Genomic DNA, 19,623 nt, shown 5'->3' with positions numbered 1-19,623 from the left:
GTATTATAGTATAAAAGAAAAAATTATTTTATTTTGAAATAAGATAAATAACGTAAACAAGAATCTAAAAAAAAATTGTTTTTATATAATTTTGTATGGATTTATAGATATTTTAATTAAATTAAATAAATAAAAATGTTATGGCTACATTCTGAAAATTAAAAGAAGAATTATGTTTCAATGTAAACTAATATGCGTCGATAGGATAAATAAATATTAATAATGATTAAAAATTATTATAAATAATAAAATTATACAGCATCATTATCTCTTATCAGTCAGCGATTGGTTGGAATTTAGTGCATTCCGATTGGTCAGTTACTTTTTTTGCTTGTGATTGGTGTTTATACAGTGATTTCTGATTGGTCAAATGTATTTATACTTGTGATCTACTATTTAAACAAAAATTTTAATGTATTCAGATTCATCCAAAATCTTTTTTATGTTTTTTATTAATTTCCGGACTGGCTAAACGAAAATTGTAATTATAAATATTGTTCTACACAGTGTATAGTAAATTACGTGTACAGTAAATTCATTGTTTATTAAAGTTTGCCTACTATGTTGTAGGTCTTTCCCCTTCCTACGCTCCTGCGCGGGACCAATAGCAAAGTATTGCACTTCACAGGGGCGTGTCTTTTAATTCAAATGGCCCTCCCCACCTACCGTCATAATGTCCGGTATGGCAGGTCAGGTCACCGGTTGGATCTTCTGTTATTTGATTTACCTACTGCAGTAAGAACAGCCATTGCATACTGTCCCACCGGTCTAGATCTAAATGTAACCCTAAAAAAATCGCTACTCATCAGGAAGACGCAAGTGATCCATTGTCCTCACCCTTCTTCGCCGCGCCAATCCAAACAAGCCCGGACGGACAGCGATTCAATGAGAAGCTAATCTTCACCCCCACAACCGCACACTTAGTAAGCCTGTAAATATTACTCATCACGTTACATGTAATAATAAAATATAAGCGTTTAATTTTTGAAATTAACTAAATTTATTCATTTCTTAGGCTCGCAAGAAATGCTAATAATTTTCTTTCTGTAGTTTAATATTGGGCGTTGTGAAATTTACAAATATTGAAGTTTAGAAAAACTTGATATTCCGTAAAATTAATTTCGTAATAACGTTCCATGTTTCTGTTTATCCGCAAGCTCGGGTGTCTGTGTATGTGTAAAAAAGAAAGAGTGAGAAAGAACTTACTTGTGCATAAACCAACCAATTAATGAAGACTAAATCGTCGTTTTTTTTAAGTAGTGCTCCAAAAATGTAATTATGAAATATATATAAAAATTACAAAGAGATTTTTATAAATAAATAAACGTCAATGGAAGACTGAATATTAAACAGAAGAAGCTTAGATTTATCATCAAAGACATCTACAATAAGAAGAATCTCTCCAAGATCGAAAAATTAAGACATTATACTATTGTAGCATTCACGACCACTAATTTTGCACGGTGCACCAAAACATTACACCTTAACGACTCAAAAAATTTCTCAAGACCTAAAAATGCTTAACTACGAAAAATCCATGGTCCAAAGGTTAAAGGATAAAGACAAAGGATAAAGATTGAAATTTAACAAAGAGATATACGGAAATCAAGAAGACTTAAAAACGGCAATAAGGAGAATAACGTTAAATTTTATGAGGCTGATGAGGATGGATGTGAACAAAATAAATAAAATAATCTTTAATAAACTGTGAAACAGAAAAGCAAATCAAATTACCTAAAACAGATGGATTAGGACCTTCAAAACTTACGCTTGGAAGAAGAGAAGATAAAGTAAAGATAAGTCATAAAGTCACGAGATATAACATGATAATTAGAATAAAGATAACTTCCGAATAATTATTTACAATATAAAAATTATTGTGGCAAAAAAAAGGGCAGGAAGAAAATGGACAAAAAAGCAATAACGAAGCCATGCTGAAAAAATTAGAAAAGCATGGAAGAAGAGAAAAGAAGTGATAATTACGTGGATCTAAGTTTGTCTTTTCTTATAAAAAAAAATAATGGATAAAATGAAATAAATGGAATATAAATAGATAATAGAATAATTATAAAAAGGCATAATTAAATTTTAAACTAAAACAGCTTTCTTGCAACTTTTTGCCAATTTTTGTGGCTTAGTTATAAAAAAAAAATTGTAGTTTTTGATAAATCCGTAAATATGTAATCCAAACTTCTTAAATACTAATTTATACATACTCCAGAAGGATAAACAGAAAAAGCAAAAATCCTGAACAAAACACAGACATAATTAAACGAAATTTCTTTACTTTTACAACCAGAAAAAGATAAACAAATTGAAACAGCTAATACGTTAACTTACTACTGCACTGATCTCCTTTCTTTTAGCTATCGTGAAGTATTAAACCGATTCAATTAAATCCTTTCATAGTTCAATTTATCCTAACAGAAACTTTAATTGGTAACTACGAAGTAATCCCGTACTATAGTTAGTGAAAACCTTTTATTCTCGGTAGTTACGTCGTTATGACCGTTAAAAAAACGAACTCCTGTAATCGGTCGAGATGTGATGATCTAATCTGATCAGATGGAAACCGGGGTCATCATATCCCTGAATGAATTAGAACTGGATTATTCAGAAGAGTTTTTGTTAGGAACAGTGAAACTTAGTTGAATCTGTGATGCACAAGAGTTAATGTATTTTGTCACAGGCATAATAAATTCAATCTGTAAGGAGAAGATCAATTCCCGTGGAAGTGTAATATTTTATTTATTCAAAGAAAATTATTTCGCTGTTTTTTTTTGTTTTTTTTTTATGGACGAAAAACGCATTGGCGTTGACATCGCCCGGCTATAAAATTTTATTGAAGAAAAAATAAATAAATAGCTAAAAAAAACTAAATATTGAAACTAAAAAACTTACAACTAATGTCACAGCTAAACTTTCTTTTTTGTTTAAAAAAAGTGACTAGTATCACAGTCTTAAAACAAAAATTAAAAATAAACGTTAAATTAAAAACGTAAAACTAAAACTAAAAAGAATATAACAAAGTCCAAGAGGCGTGTAAAGGGCCCCAACTTGGATAACGGGAAAACTAAAAAATAAAAAAAAAACTAACTCTAGGTTAAAAACGTAAAATATTAAAAAGGCTAAAACATAACAAATAATAACAGATAAAATATCATTAAAAAACTTAAAACTAAAGTCACTAAAAAATAAATATAAATAACTATATCTAAAACATAAATAACAAAATAAAATTGAAATAAATTTAACGAATTCCGAGAGGAGCGTAAAAGATTCCTTCGGATAACAGAAGAATATATAATTAAAAATCAAACACATAACAGTAAAAAAAAAGAACAAAATTAAAAGGTATGTAAAATATTTATATATCTAAGATATACAAAACCCAGTCCAAAAATTCCTTATTATTACCCAGAGATTTTTCGCTGTTATAAAAGAGTAAAGACCTGAAGATTTTCATTGAAATCTGTACGATTTTAAAAATAGTGACATCTCTTAATCTTTTCTATTTATTTATTTATTAAACTATATTTTTAAATACGGCCAATCTATACTATTATACAGGATGATTCAAAGAAACGGGAAATTTTGAAAGTTGTGTTAGTAGCCGTGGGCGATTAGTACCACTTGATAAGTGGCGCCAGCCTCTCTAACCTAACCTGCCATTTAGTTGTCATGGATCCTTGGAGTGGTGGGCAATGTGCATTTGCTATCAAAGCGTTTTACAAAAACAATGACAGTGTGGAGTGGTAATCTGGGACGGCACGACCGTGTTCCATCAGCACATGCAATTAAAACATGGATATCTAATTTTGAGGAAAGTGGTTCGGCAATGAAAAAGAAACCGTCAGGCCGTGAGCGAACCGTCCGTACACCACAGAATGTTCAAGCTTTACAAGATGCTGTCACACGAAGTCCACTTCGGTCAATCCGTCGTCTCTCAGCATCTCTACAATCGCATAGTTCAAGTGCTCAAAGAATGTTAGTGAAGGACTTGCAATACCACCCGTACAAGTTGCAGATCGTCCAGGAACTGAAACCGAACGATGCGGTTGTGCGAGCACAATTCTGTAATGGAATGCTTCAGAAGATAAACGATAACGAAGAATTTGTTCACGAACTGTGGATGTCAGACGAAGCGCATTTCCACCTCAGTTAACAAGCAACATTTCAGATACTGGGCACAAGAAAATCCTACGCAGCTACACCAGAGTCCGTTGCGCAGTGTCCGTGTGGTGTGGTATGTCATCTTACGGTGCTATAGGCCCTTATTTTTTTGAGGATGTCTTGCGATTACAGTGACGTCGGCTCGTTACGTAGCCGTGCTTGAAACCTTTGTTATGGAACAACAAAAGAGATTTCCACCAATTCTTAACACAGCCTGGTTTCAACAAGACGGAGCAACGTCACATACTGCAATATCGACGACAGCTGTACGCCGATTGTTTGGACAACGTGTCATTTCACGAAACGGTGACATTAGATGGCCTCCCAGATCGCCTGATCTCTCAGCATGCGATTACTTTTTGTGAGGTCACCTTAAAAGCAAAGTGTTCCACAGTAGACCTGCTACAACGGAAGAACTGAAGGCATAGATCCGAGAAGCAATTGCGGAAATTCCAGTCGAGATGTTACGTCAAACCATGAACAATTTAACGAAGAGACTTCGGGAGTGTTTACGTAGAAGAGGAGGTCACCTGGAAGATGTCATCTTTAAAAAATAAACTAAAATGTATGTATCCTAAAATGGCAACATTTGTAAAATTACATGAAATAAAATTCATTTTTAAAAAAAAAATTTCATTGTTATTTAATTTTTTAAATTTCCCGTTTCTTTGAATCAGCCTGTACTATCATGTTTTTATGCTGCACTTTGTATAAACACTTATCCGTAAATCTCTTCGGTTACAATTTGACTAATTAATTGTTTCTTTCTTTGATATTTTTATGTATTTTTTACTGAAAATCTTATCTGAAAAACTAACTGAAGTGTTTTAATAAAGAATTTTATACAAATTTAAACTTTTTAACATCTTTGGAAATAAATAAATATAGTTAGTTTAAGTTAAAAAAAAATTCAATGTAGTTGTCTTAATTTTTTAATATCTTTGAAAATAATTATTTTATCAAAATATATGTAAAAGCTTAAACATTTTGAAGTAAATAAAAATAGCATTAATATTTCTTTAAAATAACAATTCGTAGACGAAATCTAATGAAATAATTTTGAGCTAACATTTCATTTCATCGAAGACGAAATAACTTCTTTTTTTGTTTTGTTAAAAATTAACGTTTTTTTATAAATGAGGATGCAGAGGCTTGAACAGACACTGAGTGGTTATACATTTTTACAGTATTTATTATAAAAACCCACCGGGTTGGTCTAGTGGTGAACACGTCTTCCCTAATCAGCTGATTTGAAAGTCGAGAGTTGCAAAGTTTAAGCCCTAGTTAAGGTTGTTACTTTTATACGGATTTGAATACTAGATCGTGGATACCGGTGTTCTTTAGTAGTTGGGTTTCAATTAACCACACATCTCAGGAATGGTCGAACTGAGAATGTACAAGACTACACTTCATTTACACTGATATTTGTGATCATCCTCTGAAGTATTATCTGAAAGGTAATTCCCGGAAGCTAAACAAGAAATGAATAAACGAAGTATTTTTTTTATACAGCAATAATAAACAGAACCGTTAAAAAATGTTATCAGGAATTTTTATCGGCATATGAATAATGTATAAACAAATATCTAATTACGTTGACCATATCAAGGAAGATAAAAAAAAAAGTATTTTCAAATTTAGAAAAACCATGACAATTTTAGTAATAAATAATGACAATTTTAAACTCCGCATAAAAAAGTAGAGGAGAAAACTTTTACGCGCGCACACACACACACACTCAAAAACACGCACGCATTCACATGAAAAATGCAATTAATGAGCAAGTAAAATTTTAATATGACGACTAGCTTTGCGAAATAATGAATTTTAATTTTAATTACTCAAAAACAATCATTTTTCATCAAAATATAATTAGATATTCATGTTACAAAAATAATAGTTTCAGTTACGGTAATTATAGTTGAAGACTAATTTATTTTATTCCAGTGTCTGAGAAAATATTTCCACAATTTAAAAATGTAATTATATTTTTTATTGATTGTTGCTAAAAACAATATCTCAGCAAAAATACTTATAAGGAACAAAAAATAAAAATATTGTCACAGAATTTCAATTAATTTTAGTACGTAAAAGATAATATTTGCTGAATGAAAAACAAATTAAAAATCTATTTTTTTCAAAAAATAATATTTTTCTGAAATAATAGAGAAAATGGAGAAAGCGTACGAATTAATTAAAAGGATCCAACAAAAAAATTCCTATCATTAAAAACAAAAATAAATAACACAGTAATTAAACATCTTATAATTATGTAGTCATTGAGACAAGTGATACAGGAGATGATGAAATAAAACATAATATAGTTAACGAAATACTAACCTAAAAACATTAGTGAATAAATTTAACAAACCAAAGAATTTTTTTTTCTACCTATATAGGAGCATAAAACAATTTAAGAATAAAATTGTTTATTCAATTGTTTTATTCTCCTAAATAAAACATATTTTGGAGAAACAGCCAAACGAATGACTTTGTAAAAATGGCGATCCATAGAAAAGATTGGAATAGTGGCGAAAGAGTAAGGAATAACCAAACAAGAGATCTACAATAAAAAAAAAAAAATACCTTTCCATAAATACAAAATAAGACATCACAAAATACTATTAATTAAACCTTTTCTTTCTTTTTCCTGTTTAACCTCCGGGAATTACCGTTCAGGATGAATGAGGATATGTGTGAGTGTAAATGAAGTATAGTCTTGTCAGTTTCGTTTACCATTCCTGAGATGAGTGATTAATTGAAACCCAACCACCAAAGAACATCGTATCCACGATCCAGTATTTAATACTAATTAAACCTGAAAGAAATTTACCCGGAGGAACTGAAAGTCGGGCGAAATCTTTCACCCTGTATAACTCGCTGTTTTCGGACCTATGTTTATATGAACTTTTTTCTTATTTTTAGCCTCTAGAATGAGTTGTCAAAATATTGCCCTTTCCTCCTGAATCACTCTGTATATTAAGGTATCCAATATATTAACATCCAATGGTCTGAAGAAAGAAAGAAACGATATAGTGAAATTATAAACGAATATTACTTAAAAAATAAATAAAAGTTACAACGCGGTTCGTAATATCAAAATAAAAAAAAAGTATATGTATGTATTTTTTGGATAAATATACTCGTATTGTTTAATATCAAATACGTTGTTTCAAATAAATATTGATTGCAATGAGGGATTTTAAAGCAGTAGAATGTTTTGTCGAATTTAAAAACCTAGTTTTTTTTTAATTCTCCAGATTTTAATAAAGCTGGATTTTATTCTTGGGTATAGTACATATATTAAAACCCCTAATTAAAATATACTTAACCGTTAAGCTAGAGAATTTTGTGAAAACATCACAATTTCAAGCACTTACCGTATTTGTATGCAAAATACTACAATACGGTAGGAAGGTAGATAGGCTATCCAACTGAAGTTCATATACATAATAACGTCGAGTGTTTATTGTTTAAAGGGTTGGACCGAAGCGGGAGTGCATTCACATTCGTGTATCAAGTAGTCAAGATTCTCATGGAACTTAGATAATGACTTTATTGTCAATGTAAGCACTAATCATCATCATCATAGCTATCATCAAATCATCACCGTCATTTCTATGGAAAGCTCGATATAACGGTAATATCAAGTTTACTTTATGACGTCATCGTCTCTATATTAAACTATCGCTGCCTCAATATCACTTCGCTATTTTATGAAACTTTTCTGTGAATAATAAATAAATTCATGTTCGATTTATTAATTGATCTTAAAAATGAAAAAAAAAATAAATTTTGAAAAATGTTAAAAGATCAGGTCATCGTTCGAAATATTAATTATTTCTTTCACACACTCGTGTATATTTAATTTTACATCTACAAAAATAATAATTTTCTCGAAAATTATTGATTTAAAACAATAAAAATAATCTACCTTCCTTTCCCAAAAATTAGAAGCCATTTTTGATTTTTTAAATTTAATGAAAAAATTGTATGACATTTTGAACTGAAAATCCTTCTTCGTGAAAATGGTTGTATGTAGGGTCCCAAATTGAACAATTTTAGAAACAGTGTTAAAAAACACATTAAATATCTTTTAAACATAATTTTTTCAAAATTTTTCATACAGAAAGCAGTAAGTACATTTGTACTTAGTAGAATCTCTTGCAGCATAAATGAGACAAATCGTCTCATTTATGGTGCAAGAGATTCTACTGAGAGTTACTTTCTGTAAGTGTAATGATAGCCGATCTCGTGGCACAGTGGTAGCGTCTCGGCCTTTCATCCGTAGGTCCCGGGTTCAGGCATGACATTTTTGATACGCTAAAAAATTCCATTTCCATATTCCACGGACAAGCTTCAAGTTTATGTGGCAAAAAAAAATATACAACCAGTCCTTATTGTAAAGAGTGAAATTGTCATTTTTGGAATTGAATATCTTCTGCATATGGATGTGCATGGTCACATCGAATCGTGTGAGACATATTGGAGGGAAGTGACGAGTGTTTTTCACTCGTCACTTCCCCCTAATATGCTGACATAGGTTCGTTGAATTTTTAACAATAATTGTTACTTTCAATAGCAGTAAGTGATTCATTCGTGTGCATTTAACCAAAATTAACGGGAATTGTATTGTCGGTGGGAGGGGTATGGTTTTTCACCTCTATTGCTAGAAGATAGTAGGAAATCTTTCCAAATTAGTATGTGAGGCGACAGTGTCCTTCCTGAGAAGTGCTACGGAAGCATAAGAAATATTTAACGGCAGAGGTATTTTCCAACTTAGCAAAAACGCGATGGCTGAAAATCATCAGCAACGCATGGCCGTCAATTTTTGCTTCCTTTCATGAAAAAACCCTGTGGAAACACTTTAATCGATTCAAAAAACCAACAAAGAATCTTCGAAGACCAAAATACATGTGTACCAGTAGTTTTTACGCTACAAACGAAAAAAATTTCAATTGGATCTGCGATCTGGGCGTCATACAAACGTTTGAATCGACTAAAAATAAACAAAATTCGAAAATGACAACGAATCGTCGACAAATCAAGAATTTTACCTGGGTGTTTCTGTATGGAAAAGCGTCTAGACGTGTGACTGGTTTTTCCATCACGATAACGCTTCCACCCAGACCGCGCTCACTGTGCAGCAGGTTTGAAAAAGGGAGGATCTCTATCCTATCCACTGTATTCAGTCAGTTTCTTATCTTCTTACTTCTTTTTATTTTCAAGGATGAAAAGGGACGTCAAAGGAAAGCGATTTACCACTGTAAAATAGACGAAAACAAAAAAAAACAACCTTGAAAGTCTTAAAGTCCTTCAAAAAATGTTTTAAACAATTACAAAAAAAGTCTGGACAAGTGTATTGGATATAACTGAGAATATTTCGAAGGTTATTGAATATAAAAATAAAAAGTAAACTATTTAAAAAATAAATAGTTCCCGTTCTTTTTTGGTATTCTCTTGAATATACTAAGATTAATAGGTGAAAATATTCAGAAAATTTTATGAATCAGTTCCTAATTTTTGAATAAATGTGAAAAATTTTTGATTGTGAAAAAATTCATGTGAATTATTAAAATTACATCATTAATAATTTTCAAAAAAAAAATTTTTCGAAGTATAGACAAAAATGTATTTATGTGTGTACACACACACACACACACACACACATATATATATATATATCTATATACCATTAAAGAAAGAAAGAGATAAGAGTACTGTTAATAACTGTTTCTTTCAGTAAAAATAAATAAGAATTTAATTTTTAAATAAATACCTTCAACAGTTTAAAATAAAAATATCATTAATTTAAAATAAATATAAGCAATACAAGAAAAGTAATAAATCAAGTTACATTTATATTGTCTTTCGTATTTATTTTCGTCGGTTCTATTAAAACCCCTGATGATGATAGCTTAAAAATTAAAACGGGTATTAATCTTATTAATTTTAAGTAAAATTAAGCGTACTCTTAATTATTTTATTAAATAATTTAGCATACCTCTTTTTTGTATATAAATGAACAAAAAAAATATTATTTACCGATTATTTATTTTATTATGTTTCAGTGAAGAATTGGGAAAACGGAAAGTAACATTAAGTTGCTGTTTAGCTGGATTAGCAATGCTTGCAAAAGAAACCGGCCTAACAGTATTATTAGTAAATATAGCTTATGATTTATATAAATCATGGCCGTATGTAAAAAGGTAAGAGAAAATTAAAATATAATTTATTAATTATTAAATACTTTATTTATTTATTTTTTTTTTTTATAATTAAAAATTAACTTTTTTTTAATTATTTACAACTAGGAGACCCGGCAATGCTTCGCTATTACTAGATTTGAGTGTACATATATTGATAAAATAAACACAATTGAAAGTTTGATAAAACATTAACAAAATGAAAGTTACAGAACTTCACAAAATATAACTTTTCCCTTTCTCCCTTTTCCTCATTTCATTTTTATCATATTCCCTTTCCCTTTCACCCCTTTCCTCCTTCATTTCCCTTTTCCCTATTTTTCCTTTTCCCCATATTTTCCCCTTTTTTATTTTTTACATTTTCCCCTTCATCCATTTTTACCCTCTTCCCTATTTCCCTTTTCCAATTTTTCTCTTTCTTACTTTTCACCGCGAGTAAATCGGTCCAGCAGCTTTTTAGTCTATAGCGGGTACACATATCGGAAACATTGAAATGGAATCGTAAAATATTTATTATAGCGTGTGTTGCTTTTACGTCCGACAAATAGCGTTTTTTTTTCTCAAAAAAGCATGGTTTTACCTGTCGTAGATGTGATGTCTTAAGTATAAAAATAGGCATGGCATTTTCACACACGCTACAAATCATTCATCTTTATCCTCTGAAGAATGCCTAACGGTGGATCCGGAGGTTAAACAAAATAGTATATAAATAGTAGGTATACAGAAACACGCGCGTATTCGAATGCAACGTTGTGTCAAAATTTCAAAGTAATCGGTGAACAACTTCGGAGATTTAAGATTTTGAACAAACGAATATTTACATTTTAATTTATATAGATTGTTTAATATTCATTTGTATAAAAATGTTAACAAATTTAACGCTAAAAAAAAATAATTTTCTGATTCTAACCAGTAAAATCGAGAATCAAAATCATTTAAGAAATACAGGATTATCATAAAAGAATGGTGCGGTTTCAGTAATTCATGGGAAGATTATAGGGAGATTTCTAGATGTTATACTGGTATCCCTGAAAGCCTCCAACCCAAAAGTTTGTATATCAGCAGTTGTAACCACAACGTCAGTTCTTGTATTGTTGTTGGGGTGAGTTTAGTGAGTTACTATGTTCTCGGATAAAGACAAAGCAAAGTGTGTTTTATTGATGGCCGAATTAAAATCCGTAATTTTAGTTCAACGTGCGTTTCGACGTGAATTCGGAAGAGATCCGCCACACATAAATAACATAACACGTTGGTTCAAACGATTCGAAGAAACCGGATCGGTTAAGAAACAGAAATCAACCGGCAGATCAAGTGTACCAGACGAAACGGTTGAACTAATCAGACGATCGACAATTAGAAGTCCTGGGAAGTCCATCCCCCGTCGAAGCGTCGAATTAGGTATTCCAAAATCAACAGTTCACAAAGTTTTACATAAAAAACTGAAATTACACGCTTATAAAATCCAGATACTGCAGGAATTGAAACCCGATGATGGAATTTCGCTGTTGAAATGTGTCGGACGAAGCTACATTCCATGTGAATGGATGTGTTAACAGACACAATTCACGAATATGGGGCTTTGAAAAAACACACGCAATTATTGAGAAACAACGCGATTCGCCTAAAGTTAATGTTTGGTGTGGTGTGATGAAAAATCGTGTAATAGGACCTTTTTTCTTTGCTGAAAAAACAATTAATGGAGTCGTGTATCTTGACATGTTAACCGATTATTGCTTTCCTCAGCCGGATGAACTCGAAAACATTCATCAACTTCATTTCCAACAAGTGGTGCTCAGCCCGCACTTCAATGCGTTTGTCACAGACGCTTTGAACGAAAAATTTGGAGATCGATGAATATCGCCGGCAAGGACCCGTACTTTGCCTCGAAGGAGTCCAGACCTGACACCTTGCGATTTTTTGTTTTGAGGGTACATCAAAAGCGATGTTTATACACAAAAAATTCGCGACCTAAACCACTTAAAAGCAGGATTAATGAAGCAATGACAACCATTAACGAAGAAATGTTAACTAATATTTGGAGAGAAGTTGAGTATCGTTTGGACATTTGTCGAGCGAATAAGGGCGCACATGTTGAAATTTATTAATTATGTAAAAAAATGTTTGAAACGACAAATTTGAAAAATAGAAAACAAACTGTAAATAATTTAAACCACGTTCAAAACCGCACCATTCTTTTATGATAACTCTGTATAATGCTGACGTATGAAAAATTAAAAGTTTCTTTGAGTACAAAGTAATACTAAAAACAACAGTTAAAATCATATTAAAATTTTATAGTCTATAAAATAACTTTAGAATTAAATTTTAAATGAGATATTTGGTCATTTCTGAAGTAACATAAACAGTACAATAAGAGCAAACATTGAATAAGTAAATACATACACACATTTTTGGGCCATAAAAAGGGCTATAAACACGTATTTAATTGACAAGTTTAGTTCTATTTACTCATTAACATTCTGAAGAGTTCCACGGATTAAAGTGTTTTATAAAAGGTTAGAGAAGGGAAATGGTAGTACAAGAGATTTACTATTTTGAAAATATATTTTTTTTAATTTATCAATTATATTAAAAAAAAATATATTCTTTAAAGGTTATCTAACCTCTTCAAAGTTATTTTCAATTTTTTAACAGTGTACCATTAACTTATCAGATATTAAGTTTTCAATTGTTTACTCCTCTCTCAAGGATAGAACGCATAAGAAACAAAATTCTTACGCTAGACTTACATAATTTTTTTTTAAATACATATTTCATTTTTCTGGAAATAAATATTTATTAATTTACAGACAAGGTAATGTTACACTATTGCTAGATTTGAGCATATATATACTGGGTCATTCACGGGAACCGGATGTTTTTGAAGTGGGTTGTACTCGGGCGTTCGTGGTGGGAGGGGCACGTGGCTGTTGTCTGACGTTTCCTTTGTTGATAGCATTTACATTTTAGTTGTTGAGATGGAGCCGTGGACGCTACACCAACGCCTGTACGCGTATGACAGTTTTGTGCAAAATGACGAATCCGTAACTGTTGTTCAGCGAGATTTCCGCCGTTAGTTTAATATCCATCGTAATGCAAGTGTCCCTTCTCGTAATACAATATTGCGACGGGTAAACAACCTTCGAACAAGCGGTTCAATATTGAAGAAAAAACCACCGGGTCCCCGACGAACTGCTAGTACTCCGGAAAACATCGAACGAGTAAGGGAAGCCATTGTCAAAAGCCCACGCCGCTCTATTCAGAGGCATTTAGCAGCGCTTCAAATGAGCAAAAGACGAATTCTGCATACAGACCTGCATTTCCATCCTTACAAGATAGCCGTCGTGCAGCAGTTAAACGAGCAAGATTTCACGCAGCGATTACAATTTTGTCGACAAATGCTTACCGTTTTTGAAGAAAATGAACATTTTTTATTGTTAAAGAGTGACGAAACCCGTTTTCATCTGAATGGCTTCGTCAACAAACAGAATTGCCGGTATCGGGCAGAAAGAAACCCACATCAGCTTCACGAGAGACCACTTCATAGCCCAAAGGTGACTGTCTGGTGTGCAATAGGAAAGGTCGGTGTTATTGGACCGTATTTTTTTGAAGAAAATGACGCTGCCGTAACTGTAACAGCCGTTCGTTACATTGCGATGTTGAATACGTTTTTCATCCCCGAGTTACGAAACCGGGAAATCGATTTTCAAAATGTGTTATTCCAGCAGGATGGAGCTGCAGCGCAAACAGCGACGGCAGAGAGGGTAACGATGGCTGTTTTCCGTAACTTGTTTCCGGGACGGATCGTTTCCAGATTCGGCGACATTCCTTGGCGCCCTCGGTCCCCCGACTTGAGTAGTTGTGATTTTTTTCTGTGGGGGTTTCTGAAATCGCGTGAGTACGGTAATAAACCGCGTACATTGGAGTACCTAAAGATCGCAATTCGTCATCACGTTACCAAAATTGATGTAGACATGCTGCAAAGAATTGAGGCCAGTTACCGTGAAAGGCTACAACAATGTATTGCCCAAAATGGACATCACTTGCCGGACATAATTTTTCGTTCTTGAGTAAGTAACAAATGCTTTGATTTAACAAGTGTTTCAGTACCAATAAAACTTTTTTAAAGTAAATATTCAATTTTTTATGATTATTTTAAAAACACGCGGTTCCCGTGAATGACTGTATATACATATATAAAGTGAACACAATTTAAAGTTTGATAAAACATTAAAAAACTGAACATTACGGAACTTAACAAAATTTAAACTTTCACTTTATAAGTCAGAATGTAAATAAATCCAATTGGCAAAACAGCAGCAAAACCTATAGGATTTAATTCAATCCACTCTCTAAATACAGTGGTCGGTGGAAAATAAATTTTTGACGAAAAGAGATATGGCTGCAAAATCATCACAATTAAAACGAAATATTAAGAAATTTACATAACATTATAGAATTTCACAAAATTTAACCTTTCACCCTTTCTCCCTTTTTCCATTTCATTTTTATCATATTCCTTTTCCCCCCATTCACCTTATCTGTTTCCCACGTTTTCCCATTTAGCATCCGGGAATCACAATCATGTATTACTTCAGAGGATGATATGTACGAGTGTAACTGAAGTGTAGTCTTGCACAGTCTAAAACTGAGAAATACAAACGTAAAAATCACTCTTTCATCCAAGGAGAATGACGTTCTTTCAAAACGTCATTGGTGTTTTATGTTTAATTTCCCTGCGAATATAACTAGAATAGCAATATTAAAGAGCAAAGTATAATAATGATCATATCAAAAATGAATTATCGTTGCAAATCTTTACGTTTTACGGTTCAACTAGTTCATTTAACATAACATAAAACATACATATGTTTATCTATCTTATTACATATCTTTTAGTTATTTATTTTAATTATGTTAAGAAACATATATCTGCGTACGAATTTACTTATTGTGTCGCACTGCTTTGATCATTTATCTCATGAATGACCGAACCGATTTACTTCAAATGAGGCATTATTTTTTTTTTTAACTCGTAAAGGTTATGAAGAGATATCCAGATAAAAACAATTTTGATATTTTTCGGAGACATTTTTTATAATTTTTTTATTATAACCGGATCTAAAATACAGAAAAAGTTTTTGAAATTTTTTTTATTTATTTTAAGCATATTTCTTATTTTATTGTTTTATCTAGATTTATTGAAAGGGGTGTTGGATTTAGAGAAAACTTTACTTAAGAAAATTTGCTTAACTTAACCTATATGAATATTTTTATAAAAATTTTTCTTAAAACTTATTTCCTACCTCATATATATATATATTTTTATTTTGTTTTCTGATTCTAACTCTTTTTCTTCGTCTTTCGTTATAGCTACCTAACGACCACATAAAAATTTCATTTCCTTCTCCTTTATTATTTCCTTATCTTCCAGTACTCTTTCATCTTTTCGTTATACGTTTTTTCCTTCTCTCAGACTACTTTGTTCCAGTTATCTTATCTCCACAACCTTAAAATCTATTTTTTTCGCACTTTCCAACAAAAATCTTGTTTTTTTGTTATTTCATCTGTTTTTTATTTTATAATTTGTTATTTTTGCAATTTTTTTGTATATATTCTTAGTCAGACCATACGATAATTATACTAGATCGTGGATACCGGGTGTTCTTTGGCGGTTGGGTTTCACGTTTAAGTTTATTTATGTAATCATGAATTGATCAGCGTAGCCGGGAAGTCGGGCAACATTTACCAGTGTTTTTTTTTTATCAAACATAGTAAATAAATCAAATTAAAAAAGATTTTATAAGCTTTAACCCCTTCTCTACCGCTGGTCACTATATTAACCACTGGTAATCAATTTTTCAAATTCAAATTTCTCATGAACCATTTAACATAGAAAAAAGATTTTTATATTGATTTAATCACAACGCATTGAGTTATGAGAAAATGTAATATTAATAACAGCCGTGTATAGTGTAGATATTTCACAAGGGTCCTAACACAGTACTTTTTTTTCACTGACGTCATTGTTTAAGTCCTAGTATTTTGGTATTTTTTTTGTTTATTTGATTCTTATATTCAGCGGTTTGTTATCTTTTATATAATTGCTATGCAAACATAAATTCAACAGAATAACGAGTGAACATGTCTTTTATGAAAGGAAGCAATTTTTTTAAATTATTTTTTTATACCAAATTTGTGCGCGCGCAACATAATCACATATTAACAAAAATTAATTTTTGTTGAACAATATAAATTAATAACGCATTTTTAACATACCCTAATTTTTTCAGATCTTTTGGATGAAAAACAATTCAGTATTAGCGAGATAAACAAACTTTTACCGAAATCTCGATTCGCGCGCGAAATAAAGCGGGAGGTTAAGGGTTAAAGAGTCTTATAAAATATTTTGGTAAAAAAAAAAAAAAAACACCAAAAATTCACCCGTTCCCTGCCGAACAACCTACAGACCATTCTATTTGTTAGAACTCCAGAGTATTTTTAATAAGCGAGTGAAATTTAGAAAACGAAGAAAGTGAATGGGCCGAATTTATTTATTTACTTATTACCATCCCCATCGCCGTTTCGCCCGCGCTGTATGGTTACTTGCGTTTCCCATCGCGGTCAGGGGATATTCAGCTGTCACGGCTCGCTTCGCTCACCCTTACCGTCTAGCCAGAGGGCTCTGTCACTTGGAACCCGCTGTGTTCATTAAACTAATGCTTGTGAGTATAATGATTTATTAGACCATTCATGTTCATGAATGAAAATAATGTTAGTATAAATGTTCAGTATAAATCAATTTATACTGAACACCGAAGACAAAAGAAAATTAATCTTGAATTAATATTGTACAATTTATTTATGGTTTTTATAATATTGTCCGTTTCATTGTTGTCGTAAGTTACAAAAATGTAAAATAATCTAAAACTTCTTTTAATAAATTTTATACCGTTGTATATATCGAAATATCGATTGTCACTGTTTACATTGATCGTTGTTTATGCAATATCGACTTCCACAGACAGTTTTTTTTAAGTTCAGAACCATCGTTAGGTATCCTTCAGAGGATGAGATGAATGACATAGCGTGTGCAAATGCTATGCCTGACCGGGATTCGAACCCGAGACCTCTGGATGAAAGGCTGAGAAGCTACCACTCACGCTACGGTGGCACTCCTTAGACGGATCTTTTTCGGAATTCCCCACCACCAAAAAAAAAAACTTAATTTTTTAACTAATGAGCCAAAAATCGATGTACTTTTAATATCCAATAATAATTAGGTGGGAATATGCATGTTTCAAAATAGCAGGAAATAGTGATATTAACAATAACCCGATTGGAGAAATAACACACCAACATGCTCTTTTATACCAGTCATTTTAAACATTCTCCATTTTAACATATGAAAAATATAAGCATTATTGCTTATAATCATAGATATGAATTATAAATATAACCAACCAAACTTCACCTACCCTCGCTTCGGTCACTAACCTCGACTAATTAACAGTCACATTTTGATTATTTAAATAATAAATAATTGCCGGCCTCCGTGGCGCGAGCGGTAGCGTCTTGACCTTTCATCCGGAGGTCCAGGGTTCGAATCCCGGTCAGGCATGACATTTTCAAAAAGAAATAAATTTTTTAAAAAGTAATTGCAGCAATACTTACTGAATTTATTATTTTCGAATATTCAAAATATTACTGTTAATTATTAAGGTTAACGAGCGAAACGAGCGTAAGTTGATTTTTGATTTTGAAACAAGTATATTCCAAACTAATTCTTATTGGATATTAAAAATACATCGTATTTGAACGATTTGTTAAAAAATTAGGTGTTTTTTGGGTGGGGGGAGGGGAAATCCGGGTAAGACTCCCTCAGACAGTTATTGTGTTATTATCGTGGATACCGGTGTTCTTTGGTGGTTGGGTTTCAATTAACCACACATCTCAGGAATGGTCGAATTGAAACTGTACAAGACTACACTTCATTTACACTCATACACATCATCCACTGAAGTATTATCTGAAAGGTAACAGGAGACTAAACAGGAAAAAGAAAGAAAAGTTATTGTGTTATTAAATTTTCAATGTCTCTTTTAAACGGTCTACATTATCTGGAACTATTAACGTGTAAACAATCCCGGGACAAATAATAGTAAATTATTACATTTTCAGTGAAATCAGTTAAATAGTCTGAATTATTAGGGACCACGAGAAGAATTGTGTTTTATTTATATAAATAGATTACATCGTTATATGTTCGTTTATTTTATTTCACTACATAGGTTTTAAGGAATATAAACGAATTTCTAAAAGGTTTATTAAGAAACTGTCGTAATATATATCGGTGAAAAAAAGAAATTATCAAACAGTACGTATTCTAGGAGATATAATTTATATTTACGATTTTTATTAATGACAACAGACAATATTTTACTTTTTATTTGTTATTAATGACAATAAACAAAATTACAAACAAATAATAGTAACTGGTTTTTAATCTAAAGTAAAAATATTTAATTTTTTTTATATATGTTGTTTATCTTAAATAATTTTACCAGTAAAAAACAATATATTTATAATAAACTATCATCAAACAAATGATTGTATACGATGAGATATGACAAAACCATTAATGATACAACAATTAAACAGTTATAATAACTTATTATGGTACTTAACGTATGAACGCCACCGTAGCTACAGATTTATTTAAAAGAAAGTAGTCAATCGGATTTCGGTGGAAAATGAACAGTCTCTTTATTAATTTTAATAAATGGTTATTTATATTTATTTATTTTATAAATATAATTTAACCAAACTTAACCTACGCTCGCTTCGCTCGCTGACTTTGACTAATTAACACCGTAAATTTTTGAGTATTATTTAATAAATTCAGTAATTTGCAATTATTTATTACTTAAATAATCAAAACACTCCTGTTAATTAGTCAAGGTTAGCGATCGAAGCGAGAGTTTGGTTAAATTATATTTATAAAATATAAATATAAATAACCATTTATTAAAATTAATAAAGAGACTGTTTTGAATCTATGTTAAACTCTATATCGGCCCATTTTCCACCGAAATCCGATTGACTACTTTGTTTTTAAATAAAGCTGTAGCTGCGGTGGCGTTAATACGTAAGTACCCTTATTATCAATGTACAAACAGCCAATCGTGAAAAATAAATAATTGTTTCATTTCCTTCAAATCAGTGTATTAAATTCAGAAAATTG

The 19,623-nt window shown here is 31.4% G+C and overlaps 1 protein-coding gene and 1 long non-coding RNA gene across 3 annotated transcripts in view; one reads left to right on the top strand and one right to left on the bottom strand.

Annotated features, from left to right (window-relative positions):
* The window catches only part of LOC142332315 (protein O-mannosyl-transferase TMTC1-like), a 507,352-nt gene that overhangs the window by 332,385 nt on the left and 155,344 nt on the right, over positions 1 to 19,623 (top strand). Inside the window, exon 4 of the mRNA XM_075378680.1 lies at positions 10,245 to 10,382. Within this exon, the coding sequence (XP_075234795.1) occupies positions 10,245 to 10,382 (138 nt within the window). The remainder of the gene's footprint in view (positions 1 to 10,244; positions 10,383 to 19,623) is intronic.
* Positions 1 to 19,623, bottom strand: part of LOC142332316 (uncharacterized) — a 673,176-nt gene that overhangs the window by 649,058 nt on the left and 4,495 nt on the right. The window lies entirely within an intron of this gene.

This window comes from Lycorma delicatula, chromosome 11 (genome assembly GCF_047948215.1).
Source record: "Lycorma delicatula isolate Av1 chromosome 11, ASM4794821v1, whole genome shotgun sequence".
Classification (NCBI taxonomy): domain Eukaryota; kingdom Metazoa; phylum Arthropoda; class Insecta; order Hemiptera; family Fulgoridae; genus Lycorma; species Lycorma delicatula.
Note: the sequence above shows the minus strand (reverse complement) of the source record. Positions and strands in the feature narration are given on the sequence as shown.